At 31.5% G+C, this 18755-nt stretch overlaps 2 protein-coding genes across 2 annotated transcripts; one reads left to right on the plus strand and one right to left on the minus strand.

Moving 5' to 3' along the window:
• Positions 1 to 1431: 1431 nt before the first annotated feature.
• LOC126667798 (probable pectinesterase 53) lies at positions 1432 to 4578 on the plus strand. The gene is made up of 5 exons (XM_050360886.2): positions 1432 to 1852; positions 2311 to 2500; positions 2579 to 2785; positions 2879 to 3114; positions 4299 to 4578. The coding sequence occupies exons 1-5, from the start codon at positions 1491 to 1493 to the stop codon at positions 4444 to 4446; spliced, it is 1143 nt and encodes a 380-aa protein (XP_050216843.1). The 5' UTR covers positions 1432 to 1490; the 3' UTR covers positions 4447 to 4578.
• Positions 4579 to 5113: 535 nt separating this feature from the next.
• On the minus strand, positions 5114 to 16200 carry LOC126669216 (putative ABC transporter B family member 8). The gene is made up of 9 exons (XM_050362626.2): positions 15894 to 16200; positions 15749 to 15803; positions 15397 to 15575; positions 14572 to 15029; positions 9140 to 9680; positions 8218 to 8397; positions 6841 to 8133; positions 6203 to 6618; positions 5114 to 5766 (listed from the first exon to the last, which is right to left on the minus strand). Exons 1-9 carry the CDS (start codon positions 16146 to 16148, stop codon positions 5415 to 5417), a joined length of 3729 nt encoding a protein of 1242 aa, XP_050218583.1. The 5' UTR covers positions 16149 to 16200; the 3' UTR covers positions 5114 to 5414.
• Positions 16201 to 18755: the final 2555 nt, after the last annotated feature.

Here is an 18755-nt window from a genome sequence, read left to right on the forward strand (position 1 = left end):
TTTATCAATTATTTTTCATTCTTTCATCTCAACTTTTCTCTATTCCATTTAAAAAGAGACAAATAACATTTACTCATAATTTTATAATTTGTGTATATACTAATAGCCATTAATTATAGGAAGAGAAAAGACGGTAAAAGAGAAAATTATATAAACTGTCACAGAAAGTACGATATAATCTTTTTAAGTGGGACTTTTAAAATGGACATGTCCCTTCTTTTTTTTTGATAATTGGGGAGGGGGAGCGCTTGTGGGAGGAATCGAACCCACGACCTAGCAGTTTGCTGTTTAGTGCTTATATCATTTGAGCTATAGCTCATTGGTGACATGTCCCTTCTTAAAAGAGGGATTATTTGTTTATTTGTCTTTTCTAATTATATTTAGCTTCAATTTTTTTTACTTCAACAACTTAAAGTTAACCATAAAAAATTAGCAATTTCATTTTAAATTTTTAAAAAATGACTTTTACTGAATTCAACTGTTAAAAACACTTGGATGGAATTGTAACAAAAAAATAAAAATAGCGATTATATTATAAAAATTAAAAAATTACCTAAAGTGATAAGGAAATTGACAAGTATATTTGGCATAACTCACAGCCATTATAGAACAGAAGTGAAACATGAAAACCCTGCTCAGCAAAGTGACAAGATCAGCAAAAAGGAAGAAGAAAACACATAAAAAAGTGATGATCCATCTCAACAATCTATCGACCATATTTTACTCTCAAACAGAACCATACACACTCACGGGCTAAACTACAACTCCAACACCAACAAAAACCAAAAAACAAAATACTACTCATAATTTTATAACTAAAAAGTCCCAACTCTTTGTGGCTTACATTGTTTCTCAAACCACCCGTGACATTTTTTATTCTTTTCTTTTTTCTTTTCCACTTTCCACCTATAACCAAACAAGTACTAGGGGTGTCAATATGGATCATGATACGCTAAGTCCGATTTGTCGAATACAGATTAAGGTTTAGTGAGTTCGAGTCGAAAATGCGCGTTGTATTGTGCATTGACTCCCAAATCGCCTAACTCATTTACAAATTGTACTACTAGTAATTATTATATTGAAATGAAAAGGTTATATTTTTATAAATTATGAAATTATTAAATAAAATTATATTAATATATAAATAAAAGTAATTAGATTAAATTTTGTTATATTGTATATAGCCTAAATATATTTAGAGGTTAGGTGGATGATATTACTCGTATCGTATTAGTCATGTTATCCATTTATTTAAAGGGTTAATCATGTCATATGGTGTTTATCCGTTTACTGTCGATCTATTAAATGGACCGTGCTCGTGTTGACCTATCGTATCACCAGAATGAATCAACACGACATGAACACCCTAAAGTCAAGTACCAACAAGAATCACATTCACATATATATATAAAATGAACACATTCTCCTTCTATAAGCTTCATTATCAACCTCATTCTTCCATTCTCCACCTTCAAAACCCAAAAACAAAAATGTCAAAATCTCAATGCATTTTCTTTCTTCTTATAATTCTCCTTCTAACTTCAAACACTCACACAGTAGTAGGCCATACTAAGGGAATTAAGCCAAGAAAAAAACCTAATCTACCGATCAGTGTAAATCAGACAAGAGCTGAACTCTCGGAAATGCAGTTCATGAAGTGGATTAAGTTTGTCGGCAAACTAAAACATTCAGTTTTCAGGACAGCAAAAAACAAGCTGTTCCCTTCGTATACTCTTACAGTTGATAAAAATCCAAATTATGGTGATTTTACTTCGATACAAGACGCCATTGATTCTCTTCCTTTCATTAATCTTGTGAGAGTTGTCATCAAGCTTCATGCAGGAGTTTACAAGTAAGTTTATGTTTATGTTTCATTTCTCATTTTTTTCTAACTACTTCCATGTGATATGTAATTCCAAATTTTGTTTTATGTCATGTCTTTTTACTTCTTGTAAGAGAATTTTCCTTTGACTCATACAATGTAGCTTTGTGTACTTATGTTTTTTCTTCGATTCAATCCAAAAAAGGTTCATTTCGCTCTTTTAACGCAAAATATTAAAAGAGTTTAATGTTGCGTTTTTGAACAAAAGATCTACAGTTTGTCAAATTTGAACAAATTTACATCCTAATATGACGTCAGTCTAACAGTAAAAAATATAAACTGACTCAAAATTGAATATTTTTATCCAAAATGGTGAATTTTGACTTTTTTGATATATCGTGCTAAGTTGAATTCTGATCTATGATGTACAAAAATTTACGGAAGCTATATTTCGGCCTGAAATAAATAATCTTTTTTCCTGTTCGCAGAGAGAAAGTAAGCATACCACCATTAAAGTCCTTCATAACAATAGAAGGAGCAGGAGCAGAAAAAACAATTGTAGAATGGGGAGACACAGCACAAACACCAGGAGCAAGAGGGCAGCCTATGGGAACATACAATTCCGCGACTTTTGCAGTAAATTCGCCTTATTTTATCGCCAAAAACATCACATTTAAGGTAAGAGCTACTTAATTCACTCTCGTGTAATAAAATTTAAAGCTACTTTATCATAAATTCATAATTGAAATATGGCAGAATACAACGCCAGTACCGGCACCAGGCGCAATAGGAAAACAAGCAGTGGCATTCAGAATATCAGCAGATACAGCAGCTTTTCTTGGCTGCAGATTCCTGGGAGCTCAGGACACACTCTATGATCATCTGGGGCGGCATTATTACAAAGATTGTTACATTGAAGGTTCCGTTGATTTCATCTTCGGCAACGCCTTGTCCTTATTCGAGGTCAGAAAATTTATCGAGTTTTACGTTTTTGAAAAATATTTTTAAAATTTTGTATTTATAACTTATTCTTGTAAAAAATATTATTTCGGCCAGGGATGTCACGTGCACGCGATAGCGCAGTATACGGGGGCGTTAACGGCGCAGGGGAGGAGTAGCATATTGGATGACACGGGGTTTTCATTTGTGAACTGTAAGGTCACGGGGTCGGGAGCACTGTACCTTGGAAGGGCATGGGGTCCTTTTTCTCGAGTGGTGTTTGCTTATACTTATATGGACAACATTATCATTCCTAAAGGCTGGTATAATTGGGGCGATCCTACTCGTGAAATGTACTTTTCCTCTCTCTTTCTCTTCCTTAATTACATTCATAATCATCCTCTAATTAATATTTCGTCTTGCTTTCGACTAAATTAACTTGACGCAGCAAACCGGTTGAAATACATTTTTTAAAAATACAGTTACAAAAGCCGTAATATGAGAATTGATTTCAAGAATATAACACGTGACGAAGTATATAAAAATATGTTTCAGTCGGTTGACACGTTAATACTATTGGATTGAAGTAATATTAAGATGTTTTTGTATGATATATAAATTAAAACTATGGTATCAAAAATATATAAATTAAAGTTTAGCTACCAATTTAAAACATAGTATTAACTATAGGCACCACTAAAACATTTAACCACACACTCTCTCTAAAGGCTTATAGTTCACTTAAATGAGATATACTTTGAGAAACTTCAAATAGGGGTGAAAAATAATTCAACAAAACCAAATCATTTCATGACTATAAAAACTTCATTTTTTAGTTTCATTGAGTTTGGCACCATAATTTTTTTAATTTTGTTCGGTGCATTTATGTAAATTCCGGTTAGATTTTAACATAAACCAGATTAAAAAATCAACCGAACCAACTTATTAAACTTGTCTAAATTTTTTTAAATTCAGTTTGATTTAATTTAAAATTTTAGTTCAGTTCAATTAGAACCGAATTCACACCCCTAATTCTAATTTTTTCAAAGGTTTCTGAAAATTATTGGTACTAAGTTTCATTTTCATAGTGGAATTATGGACGGTGCCGTCTCCATACCTTTTCTCCATATAAGGTTCTAGTAGGTGAGAGACCACTCTGGTTTCTCAGATGGCCAATCCACTATGCACCCTAATGACGTAAATACCACCAAAAAACGTAACCAAACTATATTAATTAACAAACAAAACAGGAAAAAAGACAAAAAAAATGAACGGTTAAACAAATATAACAAATAAAAATATACATATAATATGTCTTAAAACTGCAAAATCTACCTGTAATGCACCACAAAATAAAATCACAGACCACGCCACCACTATTGCATGGCACTAACAGTCTACACATGTAAAAGTAAACCTAATCCTTGGCTTGGTGTAATAATAAGAATCAGATTTTCATGTTTGGCTTTTTTCAGCTTGTCTGTTTGTTTATAGGATTAGGTCAGTTCTAACGTTGGAATTTGTCTGGGTTGTTCAGGACTGTGTTCTACGGACAGTATAAGTGCACAGGACAAGGAGCTAGCTTTGCTGGGAGGGTATCATGGTCCAGAGAACTTACTGATGAAGAAGCTAAACCTTTTATTTCACTTACTTTCATTGATGGCTCTGAATGGATCAAGATTTAAAACATATTTAACCATTTTTTTATGTTTTTTTAGATGTTCATTAGCATATGTATTTTAGTGGTAATTAGGAATCTTATTATATTTGAATAAAGGGCCGTCCCAATACTTAAACTTATAAAACGGGTTTATATACGTCAAACTTTGCATTATTTTGATAATTTAATCTGTGATTCTTTAGGGTAACTGTGAAGATATTAAATACAATAATTCGCCTTATAATAATGAAATTTATAGAGCTACAATTGAGTATGGAGCAACGCAGACCTATTAAACTTGGCATTTTTATGGTACGCCTCAGCCTATCTATTTAGTGAAACCAATCCTATTATATTTTGATCGGTATCTTTAGCTCTTTTACTTTTGTTGCTGCAATTATTGTGCAATTACAAAAAGTTGCAAGTCCAAATATGTTGCTTTCCTCCACCATTGTGTGAGAAAATAAATTAAAGAAGTAGATGAAAGAATGAGATGAATCTATCGAAGAATATTAATCGGGGCAGGACGAAAGAGAAAAAAAAAACGGTATAAAGAGAAAAAAATTAATCAAGAAAGGGGTACGGAGCTGGTTTGGAAGCGGCTGCCCCACATTGTCTGCATCCAGTTCCGCTCATGATAATTTATTTTGTAAAATTTACATTTCATATGTACATTTAGATAAAATAAAAAGTTCCACAGTTAAATATGACTTCTCATTCTAATTTCACAGAGAGTAATTACTACATATAACTGATATAGCCTTGAAAATTAACATTAGAGTAGCCCCAAATACCTCTCTATAATTTTTTTATAGGTGTCCTCACTTAGCATCCTCATTTACACAAAGTCTAGAATACTTCGGTGATAGTGATAAAGGCTAAGTTAAAGAAGCACATGTGCGTGGAATTTTGTTTATCACGTTAGCCGTAGATGGAGCAAATAATATTTCGTGGTGGACAAAGTCTACGTAAGGATTTTTTGCACATGGAGGTTTAACTTTGAAGCGTGGCTAAGTTGAAGAAAGCACCTCTGTTATTCTTGAGCTGACCATAGGTTCCTCGCTCTACCACCTTCCCATCAGCAACAAAGGCAATGGAATCCAGCTTCTTGATGGTGTTAAGTCGGTGAGCGACTACGATTGTGGTTCGTCCGATCATGGTTCGGTCTAATGCTTCTTGCACAACTTGCTCGGATTGCACGTCTAATGCACTTGTTGCCTCGTCTAGTAAGAGAATGGTTGGGTTCCGAATAATGGCTCTTGCTATTGCTATTCTTTGCTTTTGCCCTCCTGATAATTGTACTCCTCTTTCTCCACATTCTGTTTCGTACCCTTCTTTCAATGATCTATAGTAGCAGATGTACATCAAAAGATTACACAAATTATAAATCTTTAACTACAAAGTACGGAAATGGATATGCTGAAATGAATAAGGCTAAAAAGAAAAACAGGTGAAATGATACTTCTCACAAGAAGAAATTATAAATATATAGAATTTCAGAGTTTAAAAGGCATTTCTGGAGAAAAGAAAAGTAACGAACAAAATATGGAATGCGACGTGGACTATGTAGCAAGAAAATGTCTGAAAAAAGAAAACGGACAAAATGCTATTTCTGCGAGAAAAATACATATAAAATAAAGAGTTTCGAAGTTTCAAAAACACTATTTAGAAACAGATAGAATATGGTGAAACGTAAGACTCGTTAAGTTTCCGAGCAACATGGCATTGTTTAATTACGCAAAATATATGTTTAGGCCAGTTATGTAAAAATATGTACTTACGAGATAAATTCATGAGCATTAGCTGCTCTTGCAGCCTCGACTAGCTCATTTTCAGATGCATCAAGCTTTCCGAACAAAATGTTGTCACGAATGGTGCCAGAATATAACACGGGTTCTTGGCTAACAAGAGCTGTGTGCCTCCTATACCATTGAAGATCAACCTCCCTCATGTCTACTCCATCAACTTTTACTGAACCTCTGTCAACATCATAAAATCTTTGAATCAGTCCGATTACTGTCGATTTTCCACACCCACTTTTTCCTACTAGTCCGATGCTTGTTCCTGCCTTCACTTCCAAGCAAAACTGGCGCAGTATTAAGGTCTCAGGCCGGGTTGGATATGCAAAATCAACATTCTTCATCTCGATCCTTCCGGTTAACTTTTCTAGCTTGGTTCCGTTAGCTTCATCCTTTGCCTAATTAACAATATCCATTGCCATGACAGTTAGTTTAAGCAGAATTGAATACGTAAACTTCATTTCCGTTTCCAGAAATACTTATGAAACAACTAAACTCTCTCTATATAACATATTCTTATAAGAAATGCCGCTTCGCGGTTTCCATTTCAGCCTTTTTCATTTTAACATTTTCATTTCTGTGATACATATGGTTAAAGTATAGTAAGAATATGGACTTACATGAGAGGAGCTTGGGATTAGAGATTGCCTGTCAAGAATCTGGAACACAGATGCGACGGCAGCGGAACCTTTGGCTAAATCAGAAGTCATGCTTCCTGCTTCAGCTATAACCTTTCCAGTGCTGACAAGGATGAAAAATGTTTTAAAAACATCTCCTGCTGATATCTCATTTTTTTGCACCAGAATTCCTCCAAACCAAAAATCCAAAGCCCATGACATGAAAGTTATGCACTGAGCTGAACCCATACCAAATCCTGCAAGCCACGATCTTTTTCTTGCCTCTTTTCTTGGTCCTTCTTGAGCCTCATCAAACAGTTGGAGTACCTTCTGTATGCTTCCAAATGAAGTCACAATTCTATGATTATTGACAGCTTCTGCCGCGATTTGAGTACTTTGATTTTGAGCCTTGACGAAGTTTGTTGTGATGGAAGAGAGCAAAACTTTTCGAGTGTAGAAGCATAAAATTGCGAGAGGTTGAACCGCAATCATGACAAGTGCAAGCTTCCAAGCTACGACTAGTCCCATGATCATTGCTATTGTAACTGCTGAAGTTGTTTGAACTAACAAACAAACTCTGTCTGCTACAAGTGATTTAACCATAGAAGCTTCATTGCTCAATCTTGAACATAAAGACCCACTAGAGTTTTGCTCTTCATCAAACCAAGCTGTCTCGAAACTCAAGATTTTCTCTACCATTCTCAATCTGATCCTCTTTGTTAGCCTCTCACCCATATAAGCAAAATTGTAATGTTGGATAAGATTAACCAAGATGGAAACTAAGGAAAGCGAGCAAAAAATTAGTGAATAAGTTCGGATTCGAGCTTTCATTTCCTCATGGGTAGGTGCAAAGAATGCTGCAATCATGCCACCAATGGTTAAGGCATAAACAGGTTGCACAGCACCAAAGATTATAGCTGACAGACTTCCGATTAGACCTTGCTTCCATTCAGGTGAATTCAGAGCAAGTAGACGAGAGAACGAAGGTGGAGGGTGAGATACAGGTTTTGGGATATCTGAAACAGGTAAAAATATCGGTGTACCAAAAATTGCTGGACTTGATCTTCCTGTGCTTACTCGGCCTGCACTACTTCGTCCGACTGACGAAACACGTACTTCAGGATTTTGTTCGTAGTCATCTGAGCTGAACTGCCTCTGTAACTTTGCAAGATTTGCATAATGTCCATTTTTCCTGTTAATGAGATCATTGTGTGAACCAATTTCGATAATGCATCCATTGTTAACAACAGCAATCAGGTCTGCATTTCGGATTGTAGAGAGTTTGTGGGCAACCACCTGGCATTAGTCATATGAGCAGCACTTTAATATTGGAAGAACTATGGATGGTGAAGCTTAAAATAGCCAGGATGGGAAAATTACCAGTGTAGTTCTTCCTATGGAGGCTTGATCAAGAGCATTTTGGACTAATTTCTCTGACTCCGAGTCGAGAGCACTTGTGGCTTCATCAAGTAGCAGAATTGCAGGATTCTTAATGATGGCTCTAGCTATGGCTATTCTCTGCTTTTGTCCACCCGATAAAAGTGCTCCTCGTTCTCCAACCTGAAACCAGCAAGATTTGACTCAATGGTACTGAAGGAGTAGTCTCCAGGAATATGAAATTATGGGTTCTAAACTTCTAATCTGAAACAATAACGGAATGCCATAAATCTTACAGTTCGGTAAATGCTTCAAATGATAATTTTGGGACCGAAATCAGTTGGATAAGATCAATAACCAATATAGATTTCTGAATCAGTTTTAATTTGATATATTATGAGACTCGTAATTCAATCCAATCAAAAGCTATGGTCAGTCAAAGATTATTGCTCCCTAGGGGGTGTAAGCGAGTCGAGCTAACTCATGAGCTAATCGGAGTTAACTCAAAAAATGCTCGAAATCTACTCAATATCAGCCGATTCAAGTTCGAGTTTGAGCTACTCGAGTAGTATGCTGACTCGAATGATTGACTGGGTAGGCTCGCAAGTTTATTAAATTTTGCAGTTTTACCCTTATATATTACAATAGCTCCTTGTACATATAAACTTTTTCTTATTAGATTATCATTAAAAATTAATTTTCATTAAGCGACTAATCTCGAACCCGTTAAAAACACGGGCACATTTACCGAACTCGAGCTCGAGTTTGAGTTGTTTAAACCTCGATCAAGCTCGAACTTATTAATTAAACCCGACCTCGAGTTTGATTATGCAAATACTTGACTCAACTCAACTCGATTACATCCCTACTACTCATCAGAAAATTTTAACACTAACAAAAAAAAAAGCATAAGCTTGAAACTTACCCTGGTTTCATAACCGTCAGGAAGCTGCCTAATAAAATTATGAGCATTAGCAGCCACAGAAGCAGCCGTAACTTCATCAACGGTAGCATCAACTTTCCCAAACATAATGTTCTCTTTAATCGACGTCCCAAATAACGCATGTTCTTGACTCACAAGCCCCATTTTCCCTCTTATCCATTTCAACTTCAATCTCCTTATATCAACGCCGTCCATTTTCACAAATCCGCCGTTAACGTCGTAAAACCTCTGCAACAACGCAATAGCGGTGGATTTTCCACTCCCACTAGCTCCGACTAGAGCCACCGTTTGTCCTGCTTCGACTTTCAGATTGAAATCTTTGAGGATGATTGAATCGGAGCGAGTTGGATATGTGAATCGGACGTGTTGGAATTCAATTTCTCCTCGGAGTTTGTCTAATTCGAGCCCTTTTGAATCTTCGCCGTCGATTTCTGGAACTCGGTCGATTCTGTTGAATATTCTGGCGGCGGCGACGGATGCTTCTGTGAAGTATTTTAAATCGGGAAGCGCCATTCCTAGGGATCTGCATTGAATTCATCACTGGCTTAAATTTGATCAAGAAATTATAGAAATTGTCCATTAAAATTGATGTTGTCAAGAACATCATTTGCATGGCATAAAACCAAAGTACTTTTAGATTGTGACAAGACTAATAACTCAAAGACAAAGTTAATTGCAAATACAATCACAAAGTTTAAGCATATTTAACAATTACTCCTCCAACTTTTAATTTTAGCAATTTTCAACTTTTTGGCAATCCAAAATACAAATTGCTAAAACTGTATCATTTTATCAATTGAATTTAATTTTGCTCATATGAGGAGTGTAAATGAGCCGAGTTTAAGCTCAAGCTCTAAATTCAGTGTGTTATACAAGAGAATGTGCTAAAATTGTAAAGGTCGAGCTTGAGCTCAAACTACATCAGAGCTATTTGAGTTCGAGCTCTACTCGAATTCAACAAAGAATAAAATTATCATCGTAAAATTATCATATTTGATGCATTTAAATGAATCATCGTAAATTATGAAATTTAACCAGTTAAGATGATATATCTTTATATTTAGAGATAGAGGTAGAACAAGTTGATTAAAATAATAAAATAAATTACCGTATTATAAAGAGAAATTTAGAAAAAATACTCCAATTTTTAAAATATTTGTAAAACCTACCTCACTTGTAAAAAGTTAAACAAAATACTCTCGGTTTTTTTAGCTTTATCTTTTTACTCTATAATTTATTTTAATTATGTTTTTACTTTTCTAATTTAAAACTAATACGCTGTATCTATTTTTCTTTACTCTTTACTTTCTCTTTCACTATTTGCTCGTTTCTCTGAATTATGCAAATCGTCGGCGGCGGTGGCAGTAGAGCGGGAAGCGCTGGATAAGTAATGATTTGATTAGATCAGCAGTAGAAGAGAGCTTAGAAGAAGAGTAGAGTAATATGCGATCCTCGACGGCGGCGGCGATCCTCGGCGGAGGCGGCGATCCTCGATGGCGGAAGGTGATCTTCAGTGGTGGAGATGTAGTGAAGCCGCAAATTAGGGTAGATGAGAAGAGTCGTGAGATTGTTGATGCTCGCTTTAAGACTTTTGTTGTGGCTCTGCCATTGTATCCTCTAATATCTGTGTGTTTCATTATTTTTGAGAGCTAATTCAATTTATTTAGGATTTTATTATTTCAATTAACTGGTTGGACTTTGATTATTCTTAATGCAGCTACTGAATGAGTAAAAGGGAAATAAATGGAGGTAGGTATTAACATTAAAAAAATACAAATCATATCTACATAAAAAAAAATGAAGAATTAATTTCTCAAGTTGTATCTGATGCCATTTACTATGAAAACAAGTGAATTCTTTTATTTTCTTGGTTATGATAAAATTATGATAATAGAATGATAAGATAATGATAAGATTACGATAATATAATGATAAAATTATTGTAAAGTGAGTCAAATAAATTCTCATAATAAAACTTTGGTAATTATGATAAAATAATATTGTTATCATAACACTGCATGAAAAAAAAAGATTTTTTACAAAATAAAAAATTGATTATCATGTTGTTATTACTGTATTATCATCTCGTTATCATAATAGAGTCATATGATACCGAGATGATAATGTATTATTGTACTTAAATGATAATGTTGTGATAACTATATGATAATGAAGGATGATAAGATTATGATAACGTACGCAAAAAAAATTATAGAAGGATTTCATGATAATATAATGATAATGCTATGTAGTTTCTGATTATCATGTCGTTATCATAACATTGCAGTATGATAACTAGATGATAATGAAGTATGATAATATTATGATAATTGGATGATAACGTACGTGAAAATATAATTACAAAAAAATTAATGATACCAGTGATAGCCAGATGATAATTAAATAACAAAATTATGATAATAGTATGATAATATGATACCTATATGGAAAAACATTATATAAAAATTATAATAACGAGATGATAATGTGAAGAAAATAGTATGATAAGGTTCTTATTGATAATATGACATGAAAAACAAATTATAGAAAAATTATGATAACGAGATGATATAAGATGTCAATTTAATATGATACACTGATAATTACATGCTAAGATGAAGTTGTGATAATTATATGATAATGTGATACTATGTTTTTTTATCTAGTTCATATAATTTTTGAATATGCTATTATATAATAAAATATTTAAATAGTAGCATATATTTTTAAATTAAAAAATATTTGATAATATTAAAATAAATGAAAAAAATGTTTAATTTATTGTAATGTGTGATCTGCACTTTTTTTTAATTTAATTAATGATGAAAAAAGAAGAAATAAAAAAATTAAAGAATAAAAATGGAATAAACAAAAGAAATGAACAAAAGGTTGATAAAAAAATAAAAGAAATGTTACCTGCATAAAAAAATATGGCATGTGCAATTTATCGGGAAAAGAGAAAAAAAGAGAGAAAAAGAAAAAGGAGAGAGATAGAGAGAGGAAAGTAACACATGTTATGTTATCAGAGTAAAACCACAAATATTAAGATATTGAGAGTATAATTCTAAAAGAGCAAAAATTATGATGTATTTTTGTTAACTTTTCCTTGTTGAGGTATAAAATCCTATTATTTTTATATTTTAGGTAAATTCCTAAATCACTCTATTATAAATGTAAAAAACCCGTTTAAACTTGTTTTGATTTGTGATACTCAGGAGCCTTTTTAAATGATTCGGGTAGTTCAAATTCGATTGAATTTTTTTGAGCCAATGTCAAGTTTTTTTGAGTCGGTTTCGATTAACTCGTGACTCGTGAGTAGCTCGACTCGTATACACAATTACACCCATATGACAACTCTCTCATCAATTGAAATATACATTGTCATGTATGTTCATTGAGAATGCTCTTTAGACCAATATTGAGACTTCTAAATTATGATCACATGTTGTTTAAGGAGTGAAAATAAATATTTTTAGAGAATAGAATAGATGCAGTAAGCAATTTCCAAATATTCTTATTAAATCCTCTAAAAGAATCATCTACCTGAAAAAGATAGTGATAGTAGAATCATCGGAAGAATGTTAAACCCACGTTTTGACAAGGGAACAATTTGCACACATGCGCATTAATTAGAAAAGAATATATATTATGTATATTATCTTTGATGAAATATTATATGCTTTTATAGCACAATGGAAAAGGTGTTTAACATGTGCTTTTATGTCTTTAATTTACATTTGAGGGAATATGAAATAGATTACAAGCTTGACTCACTTTACACTATATGTAGGCAGAATTTAATTAGTCATTCTAAATTAATTATTGTAAGAAAATCTAACTTTTATGATCAGATTCTACATTTCCATCATAGAATAAAGGATTTTTCAAGAAGATTTGAAAATAATATGCACTTTACTGATTAGTGACTTGCACAAGTATAATCAGCAACAATGTCTTTTTATTGAATAATTTAAAGGGTTTAGTCAAGATAAGTTCCTTTTAGGAAACTTCTTAGTTATGTTGATGAGTTTTTGTGTATCTATTTAGAAATTCTTATATAGACTATGCCGAACATGTCATTATTATATAAAATGTGGACATTTTAATTAACTAAATTATCTTATATTAGCATTATTTTAATGGTATATTATAATGTTATTGGCTTTGTATATATAAAATATAAATACGAGAAATACTTACATAGACTTTTTCCATCTCTAGTATCTATATTATATAAAGTTACTTGGATATAGGGGTGGTTTAAAGACAATTTAAGCTCTTAGACCCTAAAATAAAGGTTTCGACTCATAATTATCAAACATAAATCATGTTTAAAGACAAAGCTAAATAAAATGTGGGGTATTATGCAAACTTTTGTCCAAAAACAAAATCAAAAGCTAGCAACTTTGATAAAAGTAAAGGAGATGCATATATTTTTTGGTACCTGTGGCTTAATCATAGCTACTTAATTATAAGGCCTAATTAACATTAATTAATAATACCAACGAGCTGTAGCTCAAATGGTATAAGCGCTCAGCAGAAAACTGCTAAGGTCGTGGGTTCATTTCCTCCCACAAGCGCTTTCCCTCCCCCAATTATAAAAAAAAAAAACATTAAGGCACCGTTTGGATTGAGGATTTTTAAAATCCATGGATTTTAACAAAATCGATGGATTCTAAATCAATGGAATTTAAATCCATAAATTTTAAAATTCCATCGTTTGGATTGAAAATAAAATCAATGGTTTTTAACATTATTTGTGGAAAAAAATAAATAGTATAACAATCCATCATTCATAAAAAATGGTGGATTTGGACTTTCCCACCTAGTAGGTGGGAAATAAAAACCCTAAAAAATGATGGATTGTAGAAAATGAGAGAATTTATAAATCCATGGATTCTATTAATTTTTTTTGAGGCAAACGATGGATTTTGTCCAAATCCATTGATTGTTTAAAATCCATCGTTTAGAATCCATCAATCCAAACGATGCCTAATTAATAATCCTAATGACAAATTACTAAAAGAAAATAAAGGGTTATATACTTCTAGAGTTATCCAACTATAGTACTTTTACATAACAGTTACCGACATTCAATTTGTTATATTTCGATAGCTTGACATTTATTTTTTAAACCACATAAGTTATCCGATCAATTCCAGCAAAATTTTGATTATGTTATTGATAGATTGTCAATTTGTTATTTGGCTGACAAATAGCCACTTTGACATGAATTGATCGGATAACTCTCGTTGTTAGAAATCTTTATGTTGGATTATCATAATGTAACTAATTGAATGTTGGGTAACCGTTTTATAAAAGTAGTATAGTTGAATATCCGTAAAAATATTTATCCCGAAATTAAATTAATAATAATGAGGGGAATATAAATTAGTGATTTGAAAGAAACTTACAATCCTCCCAATATGAAAGAAATTCCAGCAGCATAAATCCTGCCTCCACTTTCACCTTTATACATAACCAAATGACTTCCATACCAAGCAAGAAATGCCCAAATTGCAAAAGAAAGTCCAGTGCTTCCCACAGCTAAACCTTTGCCTATTCCTTGTCTGATTCCAAGAATTGATGTCTTCTCCAATATTTCCGAATATTTTTCCACAATATTCTTCTCTGCAGTGAATGAATACACAGTCTTGATTGAGCTCAAAGCCTGCTCAATTATGGAGTTTGCTTTGCTGTACTCTTTGTGAGTGTTCTTGGACAAGAAAATTAGGTATTTTCCGTATATCATTCCTGGGATTATTAGCAGAAGTAGTGTCGGAAAGGCGACGAGTGCTAATCTCCATGATAAATATGTCGCAAATGATAGTCCTGAGATGAACACTGTTGCGTGCATCAAAAATATGGGCACCTGTGGAACATAAACATAGGATATACAATTAAACAGTTGCACGGAAACTTATCGACTCTTTTATATTTAAAAGGCGCTATTAAAACTTCAAAAGTTTATATTTATGCTACTATTCTTGCGAAAATATTGTTTTCGCTGTTTTATCATATAAAATTTTCCTTCTGTTTTCATACTACATAGACAAAATGAAAATTGATGATGAACTAATAGTGATTTAGTGGTGAAATTTATATTTGATAAAAGTAAAAAATAAAGTCATTTTTCATCATTATTTACGGGCGGAAGCAATAAATGTTTTAGTAACGGGAAATTAACATTTAATGACAAGAAATCCTCTTATAGCCCGATTTTCTTGTAGTGATTTTACCTTTTCGCTAAGTAGTTCTTGTAAAAGCGAAGTATCATTCGATATGCTATTGATGATTTCAGAAGTAGTAGCTTCTTGTGAATCAAAAAATCCAACTTCTTGTCGAAGAACGGCTTCTAAATACTTGTACCGGATCTTTAAAACCTGTCTCTCGCTAGTTTTGCTCCAACAATAACCTTCTGCAGTCATAAAAAATGATTAATTAGAACTAATTAAACAATCCAGCTATCTTTTTGATTCAAAAAAGAGAGGCGTAAAGGCAGTTTCTAGCTAGGGTTTCAAAATAACCCTATTTGTTGTTGCACTTATTTTTTTAAGTACTAATAAAATAAAAAGTTTTGAAAAATGTTACCCATAAAAGCCACCACCATGACTGCTAATCCCAAGTAGACAAAGTATAAACTGCACTGTAATAACAAAACCAAACACAAGTAGAGTCAATAAAATGTGACTGTTATATAAAATATAGACATATAATTAAACAGACCGAAGCTAACCTTTTCAACTTCAACCATGAAATTTGCTTGACTGTGTTGGTTTTTATTATTACCATAACCTAAGCTATTCATTATGCGGCTTGCGAAAACCAGCAAGATATTAGTCGACATGCCATCTCCGATAGCTCCGATAGTACCCATCAACATCAGCAAAATATCGAACCAATCCGCGTATCGAAAAATTATAGCAATAGATTTATTCGTCTCTTCTATTCTCTTAACCTCATTCTTATTCTTGGGAGAATCCATTTCCATGTTTTTTTTGTGATTTTTTAGACCAAAAACACTGGGGTATATATGCTAGATAGCTCAATGAAATGGTTTTGAATGTATTTATATAGAGGAATTGAAGAAAGTGAAGTGTGATTGAGTATATTTTGTTATGTTTTTGAAGATTTAATTATACATGTGGGGGTGGTTAAAGATGTTTTATTTTTAGTGGTGGCTACTTTTTAATTTTTATAGTATCGACTCATCAAGCATGGGCAATTCTCTTATTGGCCATAAGTATATTCTTAAGAGAAAAAAATCCTATTAGTGGTGTGAATTTTTATAAATTTATTATTTCGGTATATAGGCTTTTAAAAATTTAAAATATTTTTAGCTTTATTAGTAATTCAGCGATTGAAATTAGCTAATATTACTTCTTTGATACACTTTAAGAAACTTACAAAATCAATATAAAAAATAGAAATTTAAAATATACATTACTACTGTCTGGATTTTTCTGGATCAATATACAATTTTAGTGATTAAGTTTTTTAATTTGTTTTATATTAATATCTATAATTTATATAGTTTTAGCCGTTTTTTGGTCATTCATGTTTTTACAAAACGAAATTAAATCCATATTTGCTTAATTTTTTCTATCATACTAGCTTAAAATAATGATGCAAATACTATATTTAAATGATACATTTGCATATGTTGAATTGGAATGGTAAATAATTTTTTATTTTGGTATTACTAGTAGTTCGGCGATCCAAAAGGTAGATAAAAAGATACATTTGATACATTTGATACGTTTTTTAAAAGTTGAAAGACAAATTTGAAATAAATAAAGTTCAGGCACTAAAATGCTAATGTAGGAAAATTCAGATAGCATCTGTATAATTTTTTATATTAAATTAATTAAAGGTGACTGTGATCTTTGTCCTATTGGTCATTTTGATTTCTTTGTTCTCTTTTGCTTCTATTTATTATTATTTTCAATAAGTTTGATTAGTTTAGCTATATATTCTGATTTGAGATTGATTCTATATATAGGAGATGTGATCCTTTACTGTGGGCTTTCCAAAAGCTTACTACCACAGTGATATAAAAATAGTATTTCAGATTCAATTAACATAGAGAAAGTTAAATAGGAATATGCAATATTTGAAGTAGGCAATTTTAAAAATTAGAAGGGGTAATCTATATCTATATCTATATTATATATAAAAGCACGGATGGTGGGGGGGACAGACAAATTTACCAAACAATCCTTTTCAATTTATTGCTAATTGATAGTTGAATGAAAGGTTTTATGGTCATTTAAAATAGTAGTATAGCAAATAAATTTATAAGATAATTAACATAATCAATTTGATCTAAATTAGGAATGAACAAATTTAATTTAAACAAGGAAAGTAAAAAATAGACTTAATTTTAGATAAAAATTCGAATTGACAAGCAAAAAAAAGACTGGCTGATTTTTTTATATATAAATTACTTATTGATGTTATATGTTTCATAAATTTTTTCCGCAATATCCAAGTTAATTATTGGTATTTAGTAGTTGAGTACAAATAGAAGTTTTATACATAAATATGAACTCTATTTTTCTTTTTTTGACTCTCTATATTTTCTATTTGAGTACAAATAGAAGTCTCATGAGAATATATAGTTTTTTAATGTTTTATTTTATTTTATGGCTGATTAAAGAATTAGATAAGGCAAATTTACCGAACAATCTTTTTCAATTTATTACTAATTGATAGTTGAATGAAAGATTTTATGGTCATTTAATATAGTAAATAAATTTATAAGGTAATTAACATAATCAATTTGATCTAAATTAGGAATGAAGAAGTTTAATTTAAACAAGGAAAGTAAAGAATAGACTAAATTTTAGATAAAAATTCGAATTGACAAGGAAACAAAAAGGCTGACTAATGTTTTTATATATAAATTACTAATTGATGTTATATGTTTAATAAACTTTTGCCGCAATATCCAAGTTAAATATTGGAATTTAGTATTTAAGTACTAATAGAAGTTTTATATATAAATATGAACTCTATTTTTCTTTTTTGACTCTCCATATTTTCTATTTTAGTACAAATATAAGTCTCATGAAAATATATAGTTTTTTTATGTTTTGTTTTATTTTATGGCTAATTAAAGAATTAGATAAAAATTATAACTTAATTTTATACTTTTTTATTTTATATACTTCTCTTAAAAATTTAATATCAATTAATTAATTTAATTCTGAATTTGACTTCAATAAAAAAATTATTGATTTTATTTTTCCTCCTACTTGATATAACAACTTAATTTGAACAATAAAGAACAAGGATTTATGAGTTGATAACTAACTTAAAATTTATTATCGTTTAACTATTATCTGTAAAATTAAAACAAATACTTAAAAAGGAGTAATAAACTCATTTCATGAATCTAAATGTGGCTTAGTAATTTTATTCCATTACAATTTATTTATTTTTGAGAATATTCCATTACACTTAAGTGTTTGGATTTACGGCAATTTACAAGTATTCTTATATACACATAGCAAAACAAAAAAATTAAAAAAATTATATATTTATAATATTAAACCTTCAATACCACTATTACTTTATTTGACCAATAGTAGTTTGG

This window comes from Mercurialis annua, linkage group LG2 (assembly GCF_937616625.2).
Source record: "Mercurialis annua linkage group LG2, ddMerAnnu1.2, whole genome shotgun sequence".
Lineage (NCBI taxonomy): Eukaryota > Viridiplantae > Streptophyta > Magnoliopsida > Malpighiales > Euphorbiaceae > Mercurialis > Mercurialis annua.